The following is a 26329-nucleotide window of genomic DNA, read 5'->3' on the forward strand; positions in this document are numbered from 1 at the left end:
TGACCTTGAGAAAATCCCAGTTCATAGAGACAACATGATAAAGATGTTTAGCTCCAAGCAAAAGTGAGAAAGAGGAACAAACTCACCCAGACTTTCAATAAAGCAAAAGATGATTACAGTGTTATAGTGATCAAGGGCCATGTTTTAGTGAAATCACTGTTACACACAGGGGTTGTAGTTCAATACTAAAACCATTAAAATAAAAATAAATTATTGACATAAAATAAATATTAAATTAATTTAGAATATTAAAAGAATTAAGACAGAAGTTTGTCAGAAATCAAAGTTTCAGACAGTTGCTAGAGCCTTTATTATTTTAGTGTCATTGAGATACTATTATAGTTTTTGTTTTTAATTTAATTAGATTTGCATATATATATATATATATATATATATATATATATATATATATATATATATATATATACAGTTTTGTTCAAAATATTAGCAGTACAATGTGACTAACCAGAATAATCAAGGTTTTTAGTATATTTTTTATTGCTACGTGGCAAACAAGTTACCAGTAGGTTCAGTAGATTGTCAGAAAACAAACAAGACCCAGCATTCATGATATGCACGCTCTTAAGGCTGTGCAATTGGGCAATTAGTTGAATTAGTTGAAAGGGGTGTGTTCAAAAAAATAGCAGTGTCTACCTTTGACTGTACAAACTCAAAACTATTTTGTACAAACATTTTTTTTTCCTGTGAATCCTGTGAATCACTAAACTAATATTTAGTTGTATGACCACAGTTTTTTAAAACTGCTTGACATCTGTGTGGCATGGAGTCAACCAACTTGTGGCACCTCTCAGCTGTTATTCCACTCCATGATTCTTTAACAACATTCCACAATTCATTCACATTTCTTGGTTTTGCTTCAGAAACAGCATTTTTGATATCACCCCACAAGTTCTCAATTGGATTAAGGTCTGGAGATTGGGCTGGCCACTCCATAACATTAATTTTGTTGGTTTGGAACCAAGACTTTGGCCGTTTACTAGTGTGTTTTGGGTCATTGTCTTGTTGAAACAACCATTTCAAGGGCATGTCCTCTTCAGCATAGGGCAACATGACCTCTTCAAGTATTTTAACATATGCAAACTGATCCATGATCCCTGGTATGCGATAAATAGGCCCAACACCATAGTAGGAGAAACATGCCCATATCATGATGCTTGCACCTCCATGCTTCACTGTCTTCACTGTGTACTGTGGCTTGAATTCAGAGTTTGGGGGTCGTCTCACAAACTGCCTGTGGCCCTTGGACCCAAAAAGAACAATTTTACTCTCATCAGTCCACAAAATGTTCCTCCATTTCTCTTTAGGCCAGTTGATGTGTTCTTTGGCAAATTGTAACCTCTTCTGCACATGCCTTTTTTTTAACAGAGGGACTTTGCGGGGGATTCTTGAAAATAGATTAGCTTCACACAGACGTCTTCTAACTGTCACAGTACTTACAGGTAACTCCAGACTGTCTTTGATCATCCTGGAGGTGATCATTGGCTGAGCCTTTGCCATTCTGGTTATTCTTCTATCCATTTTGATGGTTGTCTTCCGTTTTCTTCCACGTCTCTCTGGTTTTGCTCTCCATTTTAAGGCATTGGAGATCATTTTAGCTGAACAGCCTATCATTTTTTGCACCTCTTTATAGGTTTTCCCCTCTCTAATCAACTTTTTAATCAAAGTACGCTGTTCTTCTGAACAATGTTTTGAACGACCCATTTTCCTCAGCTTTCAAATGCATGTTCAACAAGTGTTGGCTTCATCCTTAAATAGGGGCCACCTGATTCACACCTGTTTCTTCACAAAATTGATGACCTCAGTGATTGAATGCCACACTGCTATTTTTTTGAACACACCCCTTTCAACTAATTCAACTAATTGCCCAATTGCACAGCCTTAAGAGCGTGCATATGATGAATGCTGGGTCTCATTTGTTTTCTGAGAATCTACTGAACCTACTGGTAACTTGTTTGCCACGTAGCAATAAAAAAATATACGAAAAACCTTGATTATTCTGGTTAGTCACATTGTACTGCTATTATTTTGAACAATACTGTATATATATATATATAATTATTATTTTTTTTGTGTGTGTGTAATTTCTGTTAGGGATGAAAATCGCAGGGTACCTGCCGGTATGATATGAATCACAATACATGGCTCATGGTAACGATAATATCATTCTGCAATAATCAATATATTGCTAGACAATTCTATAATGATACATTACAATATCTAAATATGAAAACAAAATACCTGTGAAAAGGTTAAGTGCAAGTTTTCTCTTTATTCAAGTCCAAACTGTTGGAAAACAGCACAAAAGTTCTGTAAATCAAATTTTACATGCTAAGAAAATTACAATTTTTAATCTTGGACTTATTAAAAGCTTAAACTTTTCTTTGTGTGTAAACCAACACATTTAACTGTTTATCAACTATATACAGTATATAGCCCATTTATATAAATAAACCTGGTAGATTTCAAAATTTAGCAGGAGTGCTTTCTCAACCTTTCCCCTCCTCTCATCATAAAAACTGAGCCCTACCAACATGACATGCAGGGAATCCACGTCACAGTCGTTCACATCGCCTCTTTTGTGTTCTCAGGTTTGTTATTTCAAATGTAGATGCGCAGCAAGCACACGCACTGCACCGCATTACGGCTCTGACATGGATTTGTTTCGTCATCTATGCCATAGGTACAGATTTATGTTTCTGACGGTTGGTACCCACTGCATAACACACTTGTAATATCTGAGTGAGATGGAGAGCATCCAGTTTTGTTCACTCATTCATTAAATATGGGAAATCCATCTGCGATCTGAGCAGAGAGGTTTGGCTACTCATGGACTAAATATGTGTTCTGCAATAAAAATGTGATCGGTGCCTATGGTCCATGCTGATAGCTGTTCCGGGGCAGTTTTTTAGTTTTGATCTCCATAAACATATATATAACAGTAGAGCTAATACAGTGGCTGGAAATCGGTTTAACCTTCGATTCGACGTGCTTCCCCATCTTCATAGAGAATGCGGTTCATGGCTGCTCAGGAAATAAGGCATCGCTAATACCAAATGGCACCACTGTGAATTTTTTTTTTTTTTTTTTTTTTTTTGACGCTGGCTTTTTAGTAATTCAAATATCAAGTGGGTAATATTTGTTTGGTGGGAGTGAGTGTGATGCTAGAATGACAGTGTGTCTCTGGTTGAATCAGATATGGAGGAGCTGCCTGGCTCACCTTTTGACACCGTCCCCTGCCTTTGCTGAGCCCAGGACTTCCAGCACAGGCATGGACACCGAACTCTTCCGCATTCTGTCTAAGGCTTTCCAAGAGCTCCCCACCAGAGGAGCCCACCCGCAGCCGCATAGATGAATGGTTCTTGCCGGAGCACTGTCAAGCCCCTCGACAACGAGCTTCCACACTCTTCCCAGAAATCCAAGAGGGGATCACCAGATCTTGGCGTACCTCTTCTTTGTCTGCCCTCACAACGGTCGACGGTGCTGAGGAAAAGGGGTATGACAAGCTGCCTGCCCTCCCTGGATGAGTCCTAAAATACTGTTGTGGACCCCTGGCCCATTCAATTAGCACCCGAACAACTTACTGCTGTTATAGTGAGAAAATAAAGTACGAAGAACATTTTCAGAAAGAAAGCAAATTTCCTCTACCACATTTTATGAGTGTTGGGTCGCCGAATGGGTCTGCTTTGCATGCGGCTCCTTCAGTACTGGCTGAAACCACAACCCACGCATGGCACCATGGACGCATGCGAGTCTACTGTAGGTGAGCTGGGCCTGCGTTTCAGTCCTGGTCCCTTGGAAAAAAACTCTCAGTGGAGGGATCGGGACATGCCCCTGGGTATGGTCTGCAGAAGCAAGGTAGTCTCAATAGACATGTAGAATACGGGTTGTAGAGCTCTGTGCGATGAGAGAAAAGAGGAAAGTAGGTTTCACATCAACTGCCTGGAAATGTTGGCAGTATGTTTAGGCCTTCGCACCTTTCTGCCAGCCCTAAAGGGACTCCATGTGCTAGTCCACTCAGACATCATGACAGTGGTGTCATATATAAATTGCCTGGACGGTCTCTCTTCAAAGCACCTTTTAATTCTGGTAAATGCGTTTCCTGGAATGGGCTCAGGTAAACTTGCGTTTCCTTAGAGCAGCACATGTGCTGGGCAGATTGATCTAGGTAGCGGACATGCTATCCCAGAGAAACATCAACTCTGAAGAATGGTGCTCCACCCGCATCAGAGAATCTGGAAGATCTTCTGCAAGGCAGAGGTCATCTCTTTGCCTGAGAGGACAACTCTCATTGCCCAATTTACTCTCCGAAGGACGAGGATGCATTGGCCCATGACTGGCCCAACCTACTCCTTAACACTTTTCCCCTGATCACCCTGATCCCACAGGTAATCAGGCGAATCAAGGAGCGGAAACATAAGGTTCTGTTGGTGGTCCCACTCTGGAGGACCAAACACTGATTTGCAGAGCTGCCTCAGCTGCTTTCAGCAGCCCTGTGGCCCATTCCCCAGAGGTGAGACCTTCTCTCTCAGGTGAACAGAATGATATGGCACCCCCAGCTCTAACTTCTGGCCTCACGATGGGAGCCTGCGAACTACATTGATTACTGTACTGGTTCCCCAAAGTGTCTTAAGCAAGACGCGGTATGAGTGAAGAATCGATAAGGGAACGTACTCGGTTACTAATGTAACCTCTGTTCCCTAAGATATGGGAATGAGTACTGCATTGCTGGCCACGCTATGTAGCTGCACGACTCGATTGTCGATTCAGTAGAAGTAATCTGAGGATCCTATGGCAAAGCACACGCTTATATAGCCTGCTGCCTCACCCATATTGGCAGGCTCCCCCGCCATAGGCTCGTGCAGCTCTGCTGCCAAGCCACTGGTTTGTTTTAAATACAAGGCATGAACCAATTGCCATGCAGATACACTGTGTGATTGAAAAAGTCTTCAGTATTCAGAGAAATCTATCTATCTATCTATCCATTTATATATATGTATATATTATACTGTAATATTATCTCATTGATACAACAATAATGGTACACAACCTTTAGTAAACTGGTAGAAAGAACAATATGATGAAATAAATCAAAGTAAATTCAGTAATAATAATCATAAAACACATTGTTTTATAAAATTTTGCTGATTTCACACCAATTTCAAATGTAAAATTTTCCCCCAGTTTCTCACACTTTTTTGCATTCAATCTGTCAACTTGTTTTCTTTCAAATAGAACAGTTTTTTTTTTATATGTCTTTTAGATCTCATTAACCTGAGCTTTTTTGCTGTGCATATGCTTAGATCAGTGAGGAACACGATCAATTAGTTCAAAAAATGAAATGCTAATTAAAAGAAAACAAGAAAAAGACAAAAGTTTTTTTTTAAAGGCAGGTAATTTTTTGACAGGGAAGGAAGGGTTCCACAGCACATGGGTTAAAACTTTAAAGTTTGAATGCAGTTATACAACCTCTTGGGCTTTAAGTTTAGTATGTGTTTTGCGTTCCTTTATGTATTTTTCTGTGCGTGCGTTACACAGCTTTTAGGAAGTGTAAATTGCCTCTTTGGTTCTCTCTTTGAAGCTCTTTCCTTAGGCAATTTCAAATCTCTTCTGCTTCTCCAAACAATATTTTAAAGCAGAGGAAACTCTTTACTACAGCAAACTCTTTAAATGCTTCTATTCTGAAACCGGCCAATAATCAGAGTGCAGCTCATGAATATTCAGTCGTTTTGGGGGACACCACGCTCCCACGGGGCACCGGAGCGAGAGGCGCACGCGTGCGTTTCTTCCATCACTCGTGTCCTGAAGGGGGTTTTCAGTTAACTCTGAGCGTGTTTGTTAAAATCCCATCCTGCTGAACCCCTGCGGCACCTGAACTTCCCTAGCGTTTATCATTTTAATACTTTAATTAAATGTGGAATTATACTTATGTTTCTTGCACAAGGTTTTCACAGCTGTTAGCGCCGAATAATCTTTCAGTGTCGAATGCTTTCTTTTGGGCTTTTCTCACTGTAGAGTGACGGATGAACGGACTCGCTGTAAGACTCGTCTGAATTAGAGAGCTGAAGGTGTGTCCTTACCTGCTTAACATGCATTAGTTTTGCTCTGCTGGTGAACTCCAGTGCTTTATTTCTACATAAATTAAAGCATTGCATTCAAGCTAATTATTTCCACAGAGAGAGAGGTTTATGCTTTGCACAGAAGCACTGTTTTGTTGTGTTAAGCTTGAGTTTGGGGAACAAATCATTTTGAGAAGTGAGCTAAATCTGACAAAACAGATGAATTATTTATAAAGTGTTATTTTATTATCATTGAGATACGGTTATAGTTTAAAATAGTATTATTATTATTATTATTATTATTATTATTATTATTATTTTAAATGTTTAATTTATTTTATTTTTATTACTTTTGTTGTGTTTTTGTGATTTGTTCATTTATTACCATTTTTCAATTTTAGTATATTAGTTATTTTAGTATATTAACTCAAATGACATAAAAATGAGAAATGTTGCTATGGCAAGCAGGTGTTTTTTATATATATTTTAATTTATTTCAGTTAACATGTTTCTGTTACTTGAGATATATAATACGTTTTTGGATTATTAAACAGTGCTCTTTTAATATTGAGATCGAGTTTGTATTAATAATTTGTGGGGTTTTTTAAAATATGGTTTTCATTTTACTTTATAAGTTTTAGTAGATTCGTATATGTCTATTTAGTTAAATGTAATTTTTTGCTTGTAAAAGTAACAAAAGCATATTCTATTGTTTTAGCTAACTATAATCAATCTTGTTCAGAAAGTCAATAATGTTTGTTTTTAATTTTTCTCTAGGGATTTGGGCAGTTAGTCTGCCGTTACTATATTTAGTTTTACATAAAAATGATATAAATCTATGTTATGTCCTCAACTTAATTCTCTGTGTAAATACCTGTGTGTGTGTGTGTGTGTGTGTGTGTGTGTGTCGAAGGCTCCTGCTGTGCTGTGATAGATGATTCTTCCTACATATAACCTCATTACACACACAAACACAGCCTTATCTACTCTCTCTATCTCTTCATATCCTCCTATCACAACACTATCCCTTATAATCTGCACGTGTACTGTGGCGATTCTAGTGTTTTTCTCTTATAAATTGTGTGTGAGACCTGTCTGTCATCTCCATGTGGACACGTCTGACCTCAGCGGCACACTTGACTGACTGCAGTATGACCAGCTCCACTCTAGACTCTTTGTGATGTGGGAGGAGCTTGAGAGTTTGAGGGAGTGGCCTGAGGTGAGGGGGAGTGGTTTAGAAACAGATGACAGGGGTTTTAATATTGCAGGATGAGTTTTGGCAACATTGCTAAAATAAATTTTCATACATTTTTTTTTTATTTTCATTTCAGTGTTTTTTATTTATTTTTTATTTTATAGTATTTCTTAATATTTAGAATAAGCTTTTATTATTAGTTTTTTTTAAGTATTTATATTTACATTTAATTTTATTTGAGTTTTAGTAAACTTATTTTATTTCAGTTTAAGTAATTTTTAATTTAGTTTTCGTAATTTGAGTACTTTAGCTTATTTTATATCAGTTCATCTCATTTTTTTAGTTTTCAACATTTATAATAAAAAGTCATTTAAAATGTATTAAAAGAAGTATTTTATTTCAATGTATTATTTTATGAAAATTATTTTTAGTAATTATTGTAATTTTAGTTGGATCTGGTTGAACTGGCAAACTTGTGTTTGTAGCAGGACAGTGAGACTCATCACCTTTCTAATCCAATCTTAAAATGACTTGATATCTATTTCTGCAGGCAGTAACACACACTCGTAAGTGAGTGTTTTAGATGCTGTTGTGTAATTCAGTGTCTCTAGGTGTGTTTTGCTCCAGTAGAGTCGTACATTATTAACGCTCAGTGTTTGAGTTAACCTCACATTGTGAACTTTAGCACTGCGGGTTATTCCCTCGTAGCAGAAGCCCAAACTAATTACACATCGAATAGTCACATGTGCATAGTCTCCTTCTGTATTCACCTGTCATTATATTTACTGTGATTGCTGATATTTCTTAAAAACCAGGAACGTGAATTTAAGGAATAGTTTTTAACAACATAAAAATCCTCACCCTCAGGCCATCCAAGGTGTACTGTAGAGGAGTTATTTTCTTCATATTTGGAGAAAGATTACATTGCATCTCTTGCTCATCAACGGATCCTTTGTAGTGAATGGGTGCCATCACAATGGGATTCCAAAAAGCTAATAAAACAGTAATCCACAATTAAGCATGTGAAGCCAAAAGCTTTAGGTTTATAACAAACAATTTCATCAAGGCATTTTTAATCAATGCTTTTGAGTCCATATTCCACAATAATGCTTTCTCCAGAAAAAAAGTCATACCGTCTGAATCAGGAGAGATATATGCACAGATCAAGCATCATTTACAAGCTAAAACAAACCGCTCTAAACAAATGTGTGGGTGGATTTTGATGTGGGAGAACAACAGGGATAGAATTTTCTTTTTTTTTTTTTTACTAGAAAAAGCATTATGAATAATAGACTCATATTTCAGCCAGAAGAACAGTTTTGAAGTTAAACGTCATAATTATGCATGTGTTTCTTACAACAGATTTTGGCTTCACAAGATGTTAGTTGAAGGACCAGAGTGGTGTTGATTACCTGTGGATCACGGTGATGTTTTTATCAGCTGTTGAAACTCTCATTCTGACAGCATCCGTTCACTGGAGATAATCCACTGCTGAGCAAATGATGCAATGTTACAGTTCTTCAAATCTGATGAGGACTCATACATTTTGGATGGCTTGAGGGTGATCACATTTTCAGAATGTTTTTGGGGAGAACTATTTCTTTAAGACAGGATTTTTTGTCATGGCTCCTTACTGTGAGGAGCATGGGGCAAAGAAGATTTAGGACACATAGCAAGGTTAGACATTGATAATTCCAGACAAAGGAGAACTGAATGGGCTTGAACTCAAATAGGCCAGATAATGAGGGGCAGACAGGTGAGGAGGATAACTAATAAAGAGAAACACCTGGAACTAATGGAACTAAATGGGGATAGGAACAGGGAGAGCTAAATAAGGACAAACAGGAACTGAACAGGAACAAACACGTGAGATATATAGAGTTAATTTAATGTCATGTTGCCTCCTGTCTCCCTAGTGTGCATTTGAATGAGTTGATTGACACTTGATGCCAAAGTGTGCAGATGGCACAGATGGCATTTGGTAGGCAGGTGCCCCGATGCAGAGGGCTCTGATAGGACGTGTGTGTGTGTGTGTGTGTCTCTGTCAAGGTTATATATTTACACTTTCTCTATGCAGACAGGATCACAGCATGATAAACACATGGATTAAGAGTGTGTGAGAGTGTGTTCATCACTCAATCATCAAAAAAAGTTTTTTTGTTTATCTGGTGACATTCAGAATTCTGCTGTGAGCTGATTGGCCATTAGGCAGCACAGACTCGTCGTGATTGGATAATCACAGGTATAAATGCTGAATCCAGATCATCTAATTTAGCCTCATTCAGCTTTCAACACTAATTACAATATTTAAAACAGAGACAGAATAGGGGAAGCTTTCGGTTTAAGATGACTCCTGTGATATGATTATGGAAATGCGATTTACCTGAATCATTCAAACTGTTTCAAAGAGAACACACAGGTTAACCCTGGAGTCAGAGGGAAAAGTGTCTGCTAAATGTATGAATATATATATATATATATATATAAACAGCATATCAATGATGCTAAAATAACACAAAATAGAAACATGTATTGTGGAAAACTACCTAGTATTTGGCTTATTCAGAAAGCAGTAGTCAGTATGCATTGTAAGTAGGCAGCATTGGCAGAAAGCTAGTATTTAATCTGAAACCCTCGTGTTGTTTAGTTATTGATCGACGGAGCAGATGAGACGCCCACGTTCGCAGTGATCCATGACACGAAAAGGGTGAAAGGTCATATTGTGAGGTGTACAAAAGCATTTGAGGTCCCATCTGGATAGATGAGGTCTACTGTTGCTGTGATACTGAAGTTCATAGGGTCGAACCTGATAGAGAGCAAATGCATGTGCAGTTTACACAGAGAGAATCGATGCAGGCTGAGTTTAGATGACTTTAAACGCCTGCGTTCAGCTTAAAGTGGCCAAACAGGAACATCTGCTATCTTTTATTCACCCAGTATGAGTTTCTTTCTTGCATGCAACAGAAAAGGAAGGTCTATGCCATTTTTCCTCTTTCAGTTTTAGTAAATTGTCAAGAATCCATCATTTTCTGAAAAATAAATATGGCGTTAAAGTACAGAAAAATACTTTAGGTCACACACGCTCACGCAGGTGGCTGTAAGAGGATATATATGGAGCCAATGTTGCACTTTTATAGGATTAATTTACTGGCTATCAAATCATGCCTGTTTATGAGCATATTTCTCTCTCTCTCTCTCTCTTTTAATTCAAGCCATAAAAATGATAAAACTCATGGCCATGAGGGGTGGCGGGTTTCCATGGCGATGTCACCGGAGACATATGATGAAGGAGGAATCACTCTTCGAATAAACCAGCGCTGACGGGTTTTATTTTTCAGTGAAATTAATTCTTCATCACTCACTCACTCCTGTAATAAAGCACAGCAGACGGAGATGAATGAGGACAGTCGATCGTAGACAAGAAAAGAGGAGTCGAATGACATGCCACCAGAGCTATTTCTACTATTTGTAGTATGCATAATTTGCACAGTGTGCTAATTTTATGTGTATATGAAATAATGTAACCTGCTTTTGATTGCATTATGCACAGCTATTACATTATTGCATTATACACTGTTATTGATTGCATTATGCATTTAATGTTAGTTCATGTATTAACTAATATAAAAGGAATAGTTCACTCAAAAATGAAAATTTGATAAAAATGTACTCATCCCCAGGCCATACGAAATGTAGATGAGTTTGTTTCTTCATCAGATTTGGAGATATTTAGCATTATATCAATCGCTCACCAATGGATCCATCAATTAATGTCTTGTGAAGTGAAAATCTGTGCTTATGTTAGAAACAAATGCATTCTATATATGTTTTTAACCTCAAACCATTGCTAAAATACGAGTCCATAATCCATAATAACAATTCAGCCAATGAAACAGTAATCTCATTTGAATCAGGTGAGAAATATGCACAGATCAAGAATCATTTACATGATGGATTGTTGGATTTTGATGTGAGAGTAGAACAGAAAATAGACTTTTTCCACTGGAGGAAGCATAATTATGAATTATTTGAAGCCAGAAGCACCAGTTTGAAGAAACACACCATTTTTGCTTTTTACAAGACATTAATTGATGGACTGGAGTGGATCGTAGTGATTTTTTTATGAGCTGTTTAATAAACAGAGTGCAGTTTATAATATATACTGTGCAGTATATGGCTGAAGTGTGTATGCCGTGCGCTGTTTGTCGATTAGAATTGACTGCTTGGTTAAACAGGAGCTGAATTTGTTCATTCAGGCCTGGAATTGAAAAGTGTGAAGAGGCAAATATCCCTCATCCCCCCTCTCTCTCTAACTCTCATCTCACATTTATCAGTCAGAATCTATCACACTTTCTTATTTTCATTCCCTCTTCGACACAGGTTCGTAGCCTGCAGTGAGGGTGTTTGGGGTTCGTCTCTGAATATGAATGACCTGTTTTCCTTTGTAATAGAAAGTGGACTGAACAAAATAAAAGAATACACTGTAGACTAGGAACAAGAGAAATGCATCACTGTGCTGTACATGAATACCTGTACATTTACTCACCTTATATAGTACATTTTGCTCACCTCATGAGATCAATACTCTATTTTTGAGCTATTTTGTTTGATTTATTACATTGGACATGTTCTTGTAGACACGCACTGACCTGCAAATGCAAACTGCAGTAACTTCAGAGACTTTCAGGATTTCTAACAGACTTTTGAGTGATTCAATATCAGTTTTTATACCAGTTTTTATACCCAAAGCGTCCTCTGAAGAGGAACTCAAAAGTATTGCATTGCAATAATGAGAATTAAAAAAAAAATCATATTATTTTTTATGTTTATTTATACATTATTTATTGTAATTTATATATATTTATAAAAACCTAATTTTATATGCTTCTGTGAGATTCACTTAAACCCTCGGCTAACTACACACACTCAGTTAAGGATTTTTTTTTATTTTATAAAACATAAAAGCAAAATGTCCTTCAGACAGTTTCCCATCACTGTATGCTGTGAAAGACCTCACGCAATCTGTTTATGTGTGTGTCTGTCCACTGTTAAAGCGTGTCCTCACTTCCCCTTTGACATGCTCCCTGCGCCTCATCTCTCGTTTCCTCCCGTCTCTCTCGCCCTCACCAGCTGAATCACAAATGCAGGAAAATATCAAATCATTCCATCCGTCACAGGGTTGAGAGAGGCCTGAACTCCATTAAAAAGGCATGTTCATCTCTAAACACACAAAAAACAAAACACTGACAGCAGAAAGAAAATCAGAGGACGATGCACATAAAGAAGGGAAGCAATTAGAACAGGTGTTTGAGAAAGAGACGTGTGTGTTTATACAGTGGAAAAAGTGTTATTATCCATGCAAACAAATTGACTCCTACAAGTAGTTGATATGACTTACTAAGTGCAAAAATTTTCTAAAGTCATATGATGCTTTATTTGAGGAACAGACTGAACTTTAAATCATTAATCTTGTCACCTCATTTGCATATTCAAATATGACATTGGACTCTGGTTGGATGTAAGTAATGTCAAACGATGTTGGTCCTCACAGGTCTCTTGACTCAAAAGCACAAATTATATTTGAGAGCTGCTGCGTAGGTGGAAATGTTCAACAAATTATATGTTTAATAAGGGTCTGTTTCTAACATAAAACTGTTATTTGACTTTAGAAGACATGGGGCCAGATTTACTTATAGCTTGTGCCAGCGCAAACACTCTTCTTGCGTAAAAAAAAATACTGTTAGGATTTAATAAAAACGCACAGAGAAAAAGTTAAACTGAAAAGGCATGGACACTGTCATTTTTTACAGCTGACCTTATAGCATATGCTTTGTAGTGTCCCTTTCAGATGCAAAATTTATGGGAGGAGAGTATTATTATTATTATTATTTTTATTTATTGCACTGACTTGCCTTGTTTAGATAATCTGGCTCTTGGAATAATAAGCACGGGTTATATGGATGGCTGTTATGATGCTTTTATGTAATTTTTTCTGCTTTCATTGTATTGTGTTGAGTTTCACTGTATCATTTTATAGTATGTGTTATGTTGATTTGTTGTATCATTGTTTCTTCATGGCGTTTTCTGCATCAGTGTCCTGTTGTTTCTTTTTGTTGTTTCATTGTATTATTTTGTTTCATTTAGATGTTTCATTGTTCCATTACAGCAAAGCAGTGAAACAATAATCAATCTGTTGTATTAACATTCCATTATAATTTTGTTGTGTCATTATGTTGATTCCTTGTAACGTTTTTTTTCATTGTAGCATGATTTATTGTGTCTTTGTTGCATCAATTTTCCTTTTCAATGTATCGTTTTGTTTCACAGTATTATTGTTTCATTCAGTCATATTGTTTCATTGTTTTGTTTCATTGTGTTATCGTTACACTGTTTTATGGTTTCGTTTGTTGTTTCAGTTTTGTTTTCATTGTTTCACTGTATTATTGTTGTTTCTTTGTAGTAGTTTGTTGCATCATTATTTTGTGTCATTGTTATGTTGATTCATTGTAATGTTTGGCTACATTGTAGTGTTATGTTGATTTTTTTTGTAGCATTTTGTTGTGTCTTTGTTACATCAGTGTACCCGTTGTTTCATTGTATAATTTATTTCATTGTTTCATTATAGCAAAACAATTATACAACAATTAGTGTTCTGTTGTTTTATTGTAATGCTTTTTTCTTGTTTTATTGTAGCAATTTGGCATACAGTTTGTACTGTTTTGTTGTCATTGTTTTAATTGTAATATTATTTCATTGTATTGTTTGAACACAGTTTTGCTGTTTCTAGGGCTGGGCAATAAATCGATTTTATCGATTAACTCAAATTTGACGTTAAGGGCGATTTGTTTTTAATGAAAATCGTTTTCTCTTTAACTTCCACCACCGACTCTCCCCTTAGGCTTCCGTAGTTCAGAGTGGGCTCACCCTCCCCCCGCTTTCCTTACAGCCGCACACAGACAACATGACAGTTAACAGCGCAGAGCTCGTTCCAAAGAAAGGCATCGTTTCATCCGTTGTTTGGAATTGGTTTGCTTTTTTAGTGTCAGACACAGAACAAATAACGCCACATTGCAAAGTGTGTTTAAAAGCCGTTGCTACAAAAGTTAGCAGCACAAAGAATTTATTCCGGCATCTTAAACAGTAGGGATTGGTACCGAAACCCGGTATTAAACTGGCCCTGGGGCTAAATTATGAAAGACCGTAGTATCAGTAAGATCTGACACTTTCGGTTCTGCTTTCGGTACTGGAGGAAAAAAATTTATATACTATGTATTTTTCCTTAATAATGTTATCGTGCACATTTTATCTCACCAAACATTTCTAATGTGCGATCATATTAAGTGGTTTGTCTGTGAGATCTGCAAAATCTGTCATGCGCACTGCGGAGGCTGTCTGTCAGTCACACACACACACACACACAACAAGAACGAGCGCGGCGCACACACAAGAATAACAGAACGAAAACTCCCACTAAATAATAAAGAGTGACGATGGCGAAAAGATTTGCTTAACCTTTTAACTGTCACCCCCATTTTTTAACATAGACGTGAAAGTACACTATTCACACTTAAATTGTTATAATTCATAAACGCTTTTGAATACAGACCAAAGGTTGGTCTCTTTTTAAAGAAGACAATCTGCAGATTATTGCAGAAGTGAAATCATTTAAACAAATGAAAGCATAAAAAAAGTTATAGAAGTTTAAATTTACTGTAAATACATTTATTATTTTATTTTTTATTATATTTTATATAAAATAAATATTTTATAAAATATGTTTTAATCCAAAATTGCTATAAAATTAAAGCCATATGTCTAAATAAGTTGTGTTCCAAATTTGAAGTTGATATAAAAAAAAATGTAGGTTCATATAGAATTTTGTTTAGGCGTTATACCACAAAAAGCCACCGGGTGTCATTGAAACTCCATTGAATTTTTTGGATGCATTTGTTTGTCACAAATGTTTCAATTTCTCTCTCGATTTTATATCTATGACAAAATAACCACCAAATATGGAATCTTGAGACTCAGACCTTTCCAACGATATGTATTTTGTCAAGATCATGAAAAGTTTTGATTCTAAAAGACCGTAATATATTTGGAATATTACACACGAATAACAGAACGAAAACTCACGCTTAATAATAAAGAGTGACGATGGCGGAGAGAGCAAAACGTTCCAAAGTGTGGTTATACTTTACTAGCGTTAGGGTGACCAGATGAGATTATTCAAAGATCAACAGTCTGTCATTAGTCTTAAGTGTGCCACAAAAAACAACAACATTAAAATCATGAACTCAAATGTCAATGTAAAAGAAAAAAAAAAAAAAAAACAATGACTGTTGTAACAGTGGGTAAATCAGACCTTTCTGTAATGCTAACACTAATGAGTTTAAAGTTTTGTTAGCACTTTATGACTACCACTGTGACAAGTAGCCTATGTATTTTTGTAATAGATCTAATTTTGTCATTTTTGTTACATTTATTTAACCAAAAGTGTTTTATCAAAGAGGAACACACAATTTTATTTTTTTATTTATATTTTAATTTATTTTGAAGGTGCATTGTGTCAATGTAAGTTATTAAAAAACTGATAAGCTACATTTTCACTGTTTACAATGGCAATGCCTGCCATCTCGTATACAAGCATGTTTTGAGGCTTGTTTCCTGTTACACTTATGCACAAAGGGGAAATTTAGATTAAACTGCATAAGTGAAAATCAGAACAAAATAAAGAGTACATTTGTTTTGAGCAATTTCTTTGTCGGTTGTAGTTTGTTTTTAAATAGAAAAGAAATCGATTAAAATCGAAAATCGGGTTTGGTGTGAAAAAATCGAGAATTTTGTTTTTTTAAGCCATATCGCCCAGCCCTAGCTGTTTCATTGTTTCACTGTATCATACCCATTCATTGTGTCATCCTATTGTGGTTTGTGATTCATTGTAAAAAAAATGTGAAGCAAAGCAACACAGGTTTAGCACAGCATGAGGGGAAATAAAAGATGACAGATGTTTCATATTAATGAACAGTTCCTTTAAATAAGAGGTATTTATTTTGTTAACAGCAGTGATCAGAGCTGTAAATCGACCGTATGTGTGTATTGAAGGCCAGTTGGCATGGCTGTGCTCCAGATGAACAGCAGGGTGGCATCAAACTTCCCCTATGTACACACACATTGACATGTGAAGGCCAGAGGGAGTGTTTGACCTCTGTTAAATCCACCTGTGTGTTTCAGCTCTCTCTCTCTCTCTCTCTCTCTCTCTCTCACACACACTAAATGTTAGTTCCATATGTCTGATACTTGAAACTGAATTTGCACTGTAATAGATGGCTGAGGAAAGGTGTGTGTTTAATGTTTCCTGATGGAGATGAATGTGTCACGGGTTCTCGTAATGATCTCCGCACACGCGCTATTCCTCTTCACCCTCCTACATGCTGGAGGAACTGCATTACCTGCGTGAGAGGAAGAGATGGCAGAGCACGAGACAGTGTTTCTCCTCTTCCTCCATTAGTCAGGAAGTGTTTTTACTGAGCTATTACTCAAAGTCGGCGATGTGTGTGTGTGTGAGATGATAAAGCGTTTGCCAGAAGGCTGCTGCATTGTTTCTCCTGTGTGTTTGCCAGAGTAAAGCTCTCCTCTCCTCCATCAGATTCTCTCGCTTCCTTTCATGCCATCTGACTGAATCTGCTCTGACTTTCTTTCCTGGAAAGGAAAAGCAAAACAAAAGAACATGAATATAGACGATGAGAGATTGTGTTTGTGTTTGAGAGAGACGTAAACACAGATCAGAGATCAGATGAGCTGGAGGCTCTAGTTTCTCAAAGTAAATGAAGTCTTTCTCTGTCTTTCAGGGCTGGACAGCACTAAAGACCCGTGTCTAAAGGTTCACTGCCCTCCTCACAAAGTGTGTGTGAGCCACGACTTCCAGACGGCCATCTGCGCCAATCATAAACCAGCAAAGCACAGGTAAGACCCACAGTCACACGTCAGGAAGGAAGAATCAGCTAGAAAAGAACGTTTGTCAAGGCAAAAGCTGATTGGTTTACTAATTGGTTGCTAAGGTTTATTGAGTGGTTGCTAGGGCGGGGGTTTTCAATCTTTTAGATGTCACAGACCACCATATACGATCATCCACATGCGAAAGACCACCATGCTAAAATGTGAAAGTCTGACTTTTTAATGTATAAAGAGTGGATAAATATGTGCAAAATATTATTTGGAAAATATTTAATTTTTATTATGTTACATTAGTAAATATTTGATTAAAAAAGGTAGGCGTATTTGTTTAAATTTAAATGCATTTTAATTTATCCATTCATTAATTCTTATAATTGTTTCAATTATGTGAATTAAATTATTTATTTAGTTTAGTTTTATTTATTTATTTATATTCATCATTATAAGTGGGACTACATTCTAAAACCTAAAAGGAAGCTATATTTTAATGCATTATAATAAAATATCCTTATATGTGTAAAATATTATTTGGAAAATATTTAGTTTCTAATATTTAGCATTATTGATTTTTCACCTACTCACTCTAGGACTGTTCTGTTAGTATTTTTTTTATTATTATTATTTTTATCATTTAAATAAATTATTATTATTTTTATAATAATATTATTATTATAAAATCAAAATAATTTTTATTTGATTTAATTTAATTTAATTTCATGCAAGCCATATATTTATTCATAAAGACCAAATTTATACTGTAATATATATATATATAATTTTTTTTGTCATTTAGATCATTTATTTTAATCAAATTATTACTTTAATTTTATTGATTGAGTTTCTTATTTTCTAGTCTTTTTTGTTTTGTTTTTTAAGATCCTAACCAAACCCTAAAACTTTAGTTTTCTGATGCTTCTAGCAGACCTTCGGCAGTTATTCCATAACCATGATTACAAATCATTTCTAAGCACTAGATGAATGAGTGTGTGTCCTTGTGTTTAATCGGGCTCTGAGGTATCTCTGCTTTTCCAGACTCACATTAACATTCCGTTGCTGTCTATTGTGAGTCGTCATTATAGCCACAGTGGAACGTTGAGGGATTGTCATTTTCAATGCAGGCTCTTGACTCCGTCCCCCTCATGTCCAGACAAACAAATATGAATTGTATAATGGCAGTTCGAGCAGGTCCAAGAGTTTACCAAGCTAAATTACCACCGCCCCCTTACATATACAAACACAAAGTGCATGCTGACATGGCAAATATGTCTGCCTGAGAAATAACTACACGCTGATCTGATGCGCAGTGCTTACAGGTGATAATCCTGCATTGGTCACGCTATCATTAATGACCAGCACATGAGGTGTAGATGCTGCTTCGGGTCATTAATTTACACTTTAAAACACTGCAGTACATAATGCATGTATGAAGAGCGCTGATAGATAAAGCACAACAAAATAACACATTAAGAAATCAGATGTAGATCTGCATGGAATCTGCACACTTTTTTCACAGTTTTTGCTCTAATTATTTGGGAAAATCTGGCAGATGGATCTACAAATATTGTGAAAAGGAGCTGATGTTGCTAGTGTTTAAGCACGTTCAATAAACAAGCACTTCATGTCTAAAACGTGTTTGATTTCTCTGGGTGCAATTTTTAAGCGTGACTTGGCTCTTTTCCAAACTTCAGTACACTACTTAGGCAGAATCCTAACTGAAATGAAGCATCATAACTGCCTGATTTGTAGCAGTATATGTAACAAATGATGCTACTGTAATTCTGGGTCAAAACAATAAGCATAATATTGTTACTTACGTTTTGATACAGCTTTGCTCTTGCTCTCTTTCTCTCTCTCTCTCGTCTCGTTGTAAATGAAAATGTAAAAATTACATTTTAGTAACCAAAAATAATGGAACTAATATGATTGAACAACAATTTATTGAAAGTTTAATAAAAATTACATGTTTAAGGCCTTATGAATTCCATTTGAATTTTTTCCACAAATTCCATGTTTAGATATATATTTTACTTTTCCGGGTTTAATAAAATTTTGAATAATCAACAAGCATATCTAATCAATTAAATTTAGAAAACAACATTTTAACCTCAATTTATTAAAAGTTTTATTATAAATAGTATTATTATTATTAAGGCCCTATGTAATCAGTTTTATTTTTTCCCAGTTTCTGTTTTTATTGTATTAAATTTGTCTGTTTTATTAACCAATACTGATAATATTTAAAGGGTTAAATTCAACTGAAGTGTAATTATGAAGATTTATTCTCATGTATGGATGGATTATTTCCTCTGTAAGACTGATATGAGAACAGATTCATCACAGCAGTGTAATTTCCTCGGTAGTGAGCTGATATTACAAATATACTTTAATATAACACAATGAAGTGTGAATTACAGACTCATAATATAATGCACTGTAATGTGCTGTAATATAATCCATTAGACTGTATCCCGCTGCATTGTCCAGCAGTTCAGCATATATAGACTGTGAAAGCGGCGGCTCAAGACGAGGACTTCATAGAGGCCAGAGACAGATTGGGCTTATTCTCACTCAGTAATGTCTGTGAATGTGGCAGATGGACTGCTTCAGAAGGACTGGCAGTGAGTTGAGCTCATTACACGGCTGGGATTGGTCACCCCACAGCATTCGGCCCACCAATATTTTTGTATAATGATGCTGAACTGTAGCTGCTAAATTGACCATTGTCCCCCTCAAATGATTTCCTAAAGAGCTGTGCAAATTTCCAGTTGTGTCACTCCACGCTGTCTTTCCCCTCACGTCATAAAATCATTTAAACTGGAATCAATAATTCATGTCTGCTTATTTATGTGGTAAGCACTCATGTAATAAGTGAGGAAATGTGCAGTTAGCTAGTCATTAGCACAACCTAAAGCATTTCAAGTTTAAATGAGAAAACTCAGATTATATGTAATGAACTCCTTCATATATGATAAATAACATAAGATGACACAATAAACATCTAATACAACTTTGTTTTACTTTTCCCCCTGTACATTAGAACGTGTCTTGTTTATTTATTTATTTTTTCTTTTCAGAGCAAAAAAAAAAAAAAAGATAAATCATAAAATTAAACTATATAAACTTTAGTATGATCATTTTTACTTTGATATATTTTAATAAGTACAGCTCAGAATATGTTGTTTTATTTTTACGTAAATATGTCACACTGAATGACATTGGAAACCCATTTCTATATATATCCATATTTTGAGATTTTGACTTTGCTTTCTTTGTATATAAAATCACTTTTTTATTTAATTTGATGCAAACACCAAAATGGGAGACGAGAGCGATTTTATATGTATAATTTAGATTCGTTTTTAATGAATACCCTAATGAATACCCAAGGCTGCATTAAATTGATAGAAAGTGGCATTTAAGAAATTTATAAAGAAATGCTGTTCTTATGAACTTTCAATTTGACAAAGAATCCTGAAAAATAAAATGTATCAATGTTTCCACATAAAATATGTTTATGTTTGATGATTATTGAATGATTTCTAAAGGATCATGTGAGACTGAAGACTGGATTAATGATGATGAAAATTCAGCTTTGCACTGAAGGAAGAAATTACATTTTAAAACATAGTCACATAGAAAACAGTTACTTTAATATTCCACAGTATTGCTGTTTTTGCTATATTTCTGATCAAATAAATGCAGCCTTGGTGAGTCTTCTTTCAAAAAGTGTCACAAACATACAGTCGTTTATCAAATCTCTGACATTGTCACTGATCTGTGCTTCTGTCAGCCATGAGATACAGATAGAGTTCATGTTTGTTTATCACCGCCAGATGATCACACTTCACGCTTTCTATGAGATATTGACATTTTGAGTGTGAACAGAAGTGACATTACAGACATCTTTTGTCACTTTATCTCTAGTATGTGTATGTGTGTGATATCTGATCAGCCGGTGTTGTGTAAGATTTCATCTCCTTGTAAAATCCCTTTCGGATTCAAGTATTAGCTGCTTGTAATGTCGCTCACATCTTGACTGGGCCATTGACACAAGCCCGCAGGTGATCAGGACTAGCTTAGTATGCTAATTAATGAGCTACTAACTGTAGGGAATACAGGACAGAAGGTTAGTTTTGCAGGGTAATCAGATCAGTTATCATACTACACAAGATAAAACTTTAATTTGGCCACTTATTGAATCAGATGATGTGTCAAATATAATTTCAAATACATTTAATTACTTTATCTTTATAATATACATTGCATAAATCATAGTCTTACTGTATGATTCCCAATCAGGTGCTAAATAAAAAATTTAACATCCAGAAACACCAGTTTTACTGAGAAGTAAATTCTTATATACCCTAGTAATATATTTATCATTCAGTTCATGTTAATTTTCATATATATATATATATATATATATATATATATATATATATATATATATATATATATATATATATATATATATATATATATAGATATATAAAAGAAAAAAAAGAAGAGGCCTATAGTATATTTCTGACATTCCCTACTAATTTTCTCTCATTCTCTTTGTAGCATTAAACCCAGGAAGGGAAATCCCCCACATAAGCGTTGGATGGGAGCTGTGAATCATGGGAAATGTAGGCCATGTCCTGTAGTTCACTCCAGCTTTGTGTGCGGCTCAGACGGTCACACATACTCCTCAAAGGTGAGATATTCATCACTGTTTACATTGAGGTGAATGAGCTGATCCCATGACTGTATAACCATCCAGCGTTGATATGACCATATCGCGCCTGCGTCTCACGGGCATGCAGACATATTTTGCAACACTATAGCCTGTTCACTAACAAAATTAAATACACCTAAAGAAAAATAAAAAGTTGCACTGCTCAGTTGTACAGACTGTTGGGTTCAGCGTGACCAGCGTCTCACTGTGCTGATATATATATATATATATATATATATATATATATATATATATATATATATATATATATATATCTATATCAAGACAGATTGTATAAAATATATATAGTACATTTATATATATTTATATATAGTACATGCTTTACCAGCATTTTAGAATAGTAAATGGGTTGAGAAAGATCACAAATATATTGAGGTGCTAGTCTATGCAAAGCTTTAAAGACAAAGAGCAACTGTCAAAAATAAATTGCTTTTCATGACAGCGCTAATATGTTTTTAAACACAAAGTGGCATCAAAACTGACACAGTCACATTAGAGGAGAGGGGACCAAGGTGATTGACAATAATTATTTTTGTCATTGTTTAGCTGTAAAAAATTCACATCCATCCAACATTTTATGTCATGCAGACAATCAAACAAACTGGACAGAGAACAGCTTCTATATTTAATAGGAAGATAAAGCAGAGTGTCGCCCAGCATAGGAATGATAGGATAAGTTGTGTCTCTGAATATGACCTAGAGGAAGCATATATAATGCAAAAAGAAGAGGACCTAAAATGGAACCCTGCTGAACACCATAAAATATTTGAGCACAAGATGAGAAACATTCCCCTACATTAACAGAAAAAGTTCTCCCCTTGAGGTAAGAGGCAAACCACTCAAGCACAGACCCCTGAAACCCAGCTACATGATTGAGTTTGTGTAAAAGGATATCATGATCTACTGTGTCAAATGCTGCACTTACATCAAGCAAGATTAAAATACAGCTCAGCCAGAGTCAAGAGTGAGTAAAATGTCATTGGTAACCTTCAGCAACACAGATTCAGTACTATGTCACTTAATGAAACCAGACTCAAAATAATACAAAATACCAAAAATGCTCAGGTAAGATGAAACCTGAGATGAGACCTATTTTTTCAAGACTTTTGAAATAAAAGGTAGTTTAGAAATGGTTCTGTACTTATTCATAAGAAACTGAACAAGATGATGCTTTTTCAAAAGTGATTGTAAATGTCTGGGACCCTCCCACTGAATAGATTACTGTTAATAATAGACGTCACGATTGGACTCAACTGTAAAAGCCTCTTTAAAAATATGTGAAGGAAGAATATCAAAAGGGCAGGAAAAGGGTTTCATAATCGAAACAATATTTTACTAACTGCAACTCATTTCCATGTTTGATTAAATGTAAAGTGTGTTTGTGTTGAGGTTCAGGTGAGATAAATCTGATCAGAGGAATTTAGCCTGAACACTAGGTGCAGGATCATTGTGTCCCAACGAGGAGAGAGTCACCTTTAAATTCCAATATCAGCGCACAGCTCTCTCTCTGCTGGTGTAAATGATGCAGTGTTTGGTGATGGATGGTTAGGTGGATGAACTGTGTCCGCTGTTGATATTGGATTCTTGAGTCCTGCACAAACCCCCCTCCAGCTCAAGAACAGAGAGAAAAACCTGAACCTCCAGCACAACCTGTGCCTCCCATCTGTGACCGCACCATTTTAACCCCGCCCACACCATTTCCTTCCCTTCAGCTAGAATGAAATCAGATGTGAGAGATGGAGTGAGAGAGAGACCTGGTCTGAACAGATAGAGCAGAGAAATGAGCAGCATGTGGACGCGGTAGATATGTGAACGGCTATTCTGATATTTTCAGCTGTAGAATCAGTAACACTATATTTACAATGATTATCATAAACAGAAACAAAACTTGACTAAAATGGAAAATCAGCATAACAAAAATAAAATAATATAAAATACCAACATTAAAGCTCTATACACCAGTTAAAAAAAACAAAGGAGAAAAAAAAGCTCTTTGCACCAGTTAAAAAATGGAAAAATAGAAAACTGAAATAGAAAATTAGCTTATGAAATACAATATTAAAGCTCTATGAACAATAAATAAATAAATAAATAAATAAATAAATATAGACTGCATCACAGTTGGTGTATATTGTATTAACTGTCTGCATGGAAGAATGATGAATCGATGTAGAATCAATAACAGTATACAGTATATAGAAAAATTATTATAAACAAAAAAAATCTACTAACAGAATATTTTCAGACAAATGACAGTAATTTTCATTAGACAAAAACAAATTTAAATCTTTATGCACCATTAAAACAAACTGAAACTAATATACTGAAATTAATAATCAGCATAATAAAAAGAAAAGACAATACAAAAATTAAAGCTTCATGCACCATTAAACTAACTAGACTGAAACAGAAATATATACATATGAAACATATTTGTTTTGTAATGTATTTATTTTATTAAACTACTGTACATCTAGAGGGATGGATGAATAAATGTACAATCAGTAGCACTATACAGAGAAAAAATATTATATACAAAACCATCCCCTGACAGAGTATTTTCAGACAAATGACAGTAAATTTCATAAGATAGAACCAAAATAAAAGCTTTATGCACTATCAAAAAAAACAAAAAAAACAACCTGCATATAACTTCAGACTTGTTTTATGCTTTATTTAATTTTTTTCTGGTTTTCTAGTCAATTATTTACTATCTGTGCTATCTGGATGGATGAACTGATGTCACATTCAGGTCACATTATGAAAATAAAACGGGTTGTAAAAGCTGTTTCATGTTGTTTGCATGTATTATAAAATAGAGTATGCCAGAAAACATTGATCTCTAGAGTTTTTGACAGATGTGATTCACTTCTTTCTCTGAATCCATTTGTGTTAATCTGAAACACTGAACAGACTCTTTATTGAACAAAAGAGCCTTTCAGAGGTAAAACAAGATGCAAGTCTGAACTTAATTTACACACAAACAGTGTTTGAATGCCGTGTGTTGTTCAGGTGAGTCTATTGTTGAGATTTTAAAGGTTATTGGAAGGTTTAAACACTCATCAGGATGAAAAAAGTAAATAAAGCACCACAGCCATGTCACAGATTTATTTAATATTTTCTTTATTCTCCATCAGTATGGAATTATTTGCAGCACAGCAGCAAATGGCCTTAAAGGAAGAGTTGAGAGAGAGGACATTTCAAATTTAGAATTTTGGGTAAACTATTCCTTTAATACGTGGAGACAATCTCATTCTATTCCGTAAGCTCACATTTTCAACATTCTGATGTCTTGATATTAATCAACAGGACAGTCTGCTGTTTATTTAATTGATCCTGCTTTTAATAAATAATGAAGTATTTCACTTGATTAAGCGTTATGTCTGATAGTCTAATCATGACATCATCTTTAATTAAAAGCCAAAAAACACAGCAGATTTTATACCGTTTCTGTATGATCAGATCTGACACAATCGCTTCACTTCAAAGGAACTCAAATCTTGTCATCTTAATTTGATAGCTCGTATTTTTCTCATTGCTGAGGAAACAGACTCATTTCACGAGTGATAAAGCTCAGAGCTTGGGCTGTGACAGTTAAATGCAATAATGTCTCCAAATGCACTACCCAGAATCCTTTCTGCTCTTCCACAGTGTAAACTTGAGTTCCAGGCCTGCAGCTCGAGCAAGAGCATCTCTGTGAAATGTGAGGGTCCGTGTCCCTGTCTGCCAGGACAGGAAGTCATCAAACCACATGCAGAGAAGAACGGTGAGTTAGTTCCTGTTTGTTAGGATGTAGATAGTACCATATACTGTCTGAACAGAGACTTTCTCCACCGTCAAAATCTTAAGTGAATATTTCTAAAACATGACTAAGCTTGTCCAAGCTCATGGTACTTTGATGTTGGTTAATGGTTACCTAACATGCAGGAAAACAAAAATGAAAATTCAACCAAAAATGAAAATTCTGTCATTAATTACTCATGTCATTCCAAATCTGTAAGATCTTAGTTTATCTTCGGAACACAAATTAAGATATTTTTGATGAAATCTGAGAGTTTTCAGACTCTCCCATACACAGCAAGGATACCTGTAGCTACCACAATCAAGGCTCAAAAAATGTAGCAAGGACATCAATAAATAATCCATGTGACATCTGGGGTTCAACCGTAATTTTATGAAGCTACGAGAATACTTTTTGTGCACAAAGAAAACTAAAATAATGACTTTATTTAACAATTTGTCTCATCTGCGTTAGCCTTTAGGGCCATTTTGGAGAGTATCACATACAGTACGTACTGTAAACAATGTATGCTGTTCTGTGTCTGGAGCACCATAGGTGGAGACACTGTTTATGCTTTGATC

At 35.5% G+C, this 26329-nt stretch overlaps 1 protein-coding gene across 1 annotated transcript in view; it reads left to right on the forward strand.

Annotated features, from left to right (window-relative positions):
* LOC127970895 (testican-1-like) overlaps window positions 1-26329 on the forward strand; it is a 235333-nt gene that overhangs the window by 158128 nt on the left and 50876 nt on the right. The window contains exons 5-7 of the mRNA XM_052573599.1: window positions 17124-17238; window positions 21793-21925; window positions 25619-25733. Coding sequence (XP_052429559.1) covers window positions 17124-17238; window positions 21793-21925; window positions 25619-25733 — 363 coding nt within the window. The remainder of the gene's footprint in view (window positions 1-17123; window positions 17239-21792; window positions 21926-25618; window positions 25734-26329) is intronic.

Source organism: Carassius gibelio, chromosome B14, assembly GCF_023724105.1.
Source record: "Carassius gibelio isolate Cgi1373 ecotype wild population from Czech Republic chromosome B14, carGib1.2-hapl.c, whole genome shotgun sequence".
Lineage (NCBI taxonomy): Eukaryota > Metazoa > Chordata > Actinopteri > Cypriniformes > Cyprinidae > Carassius > Carassius gibelio.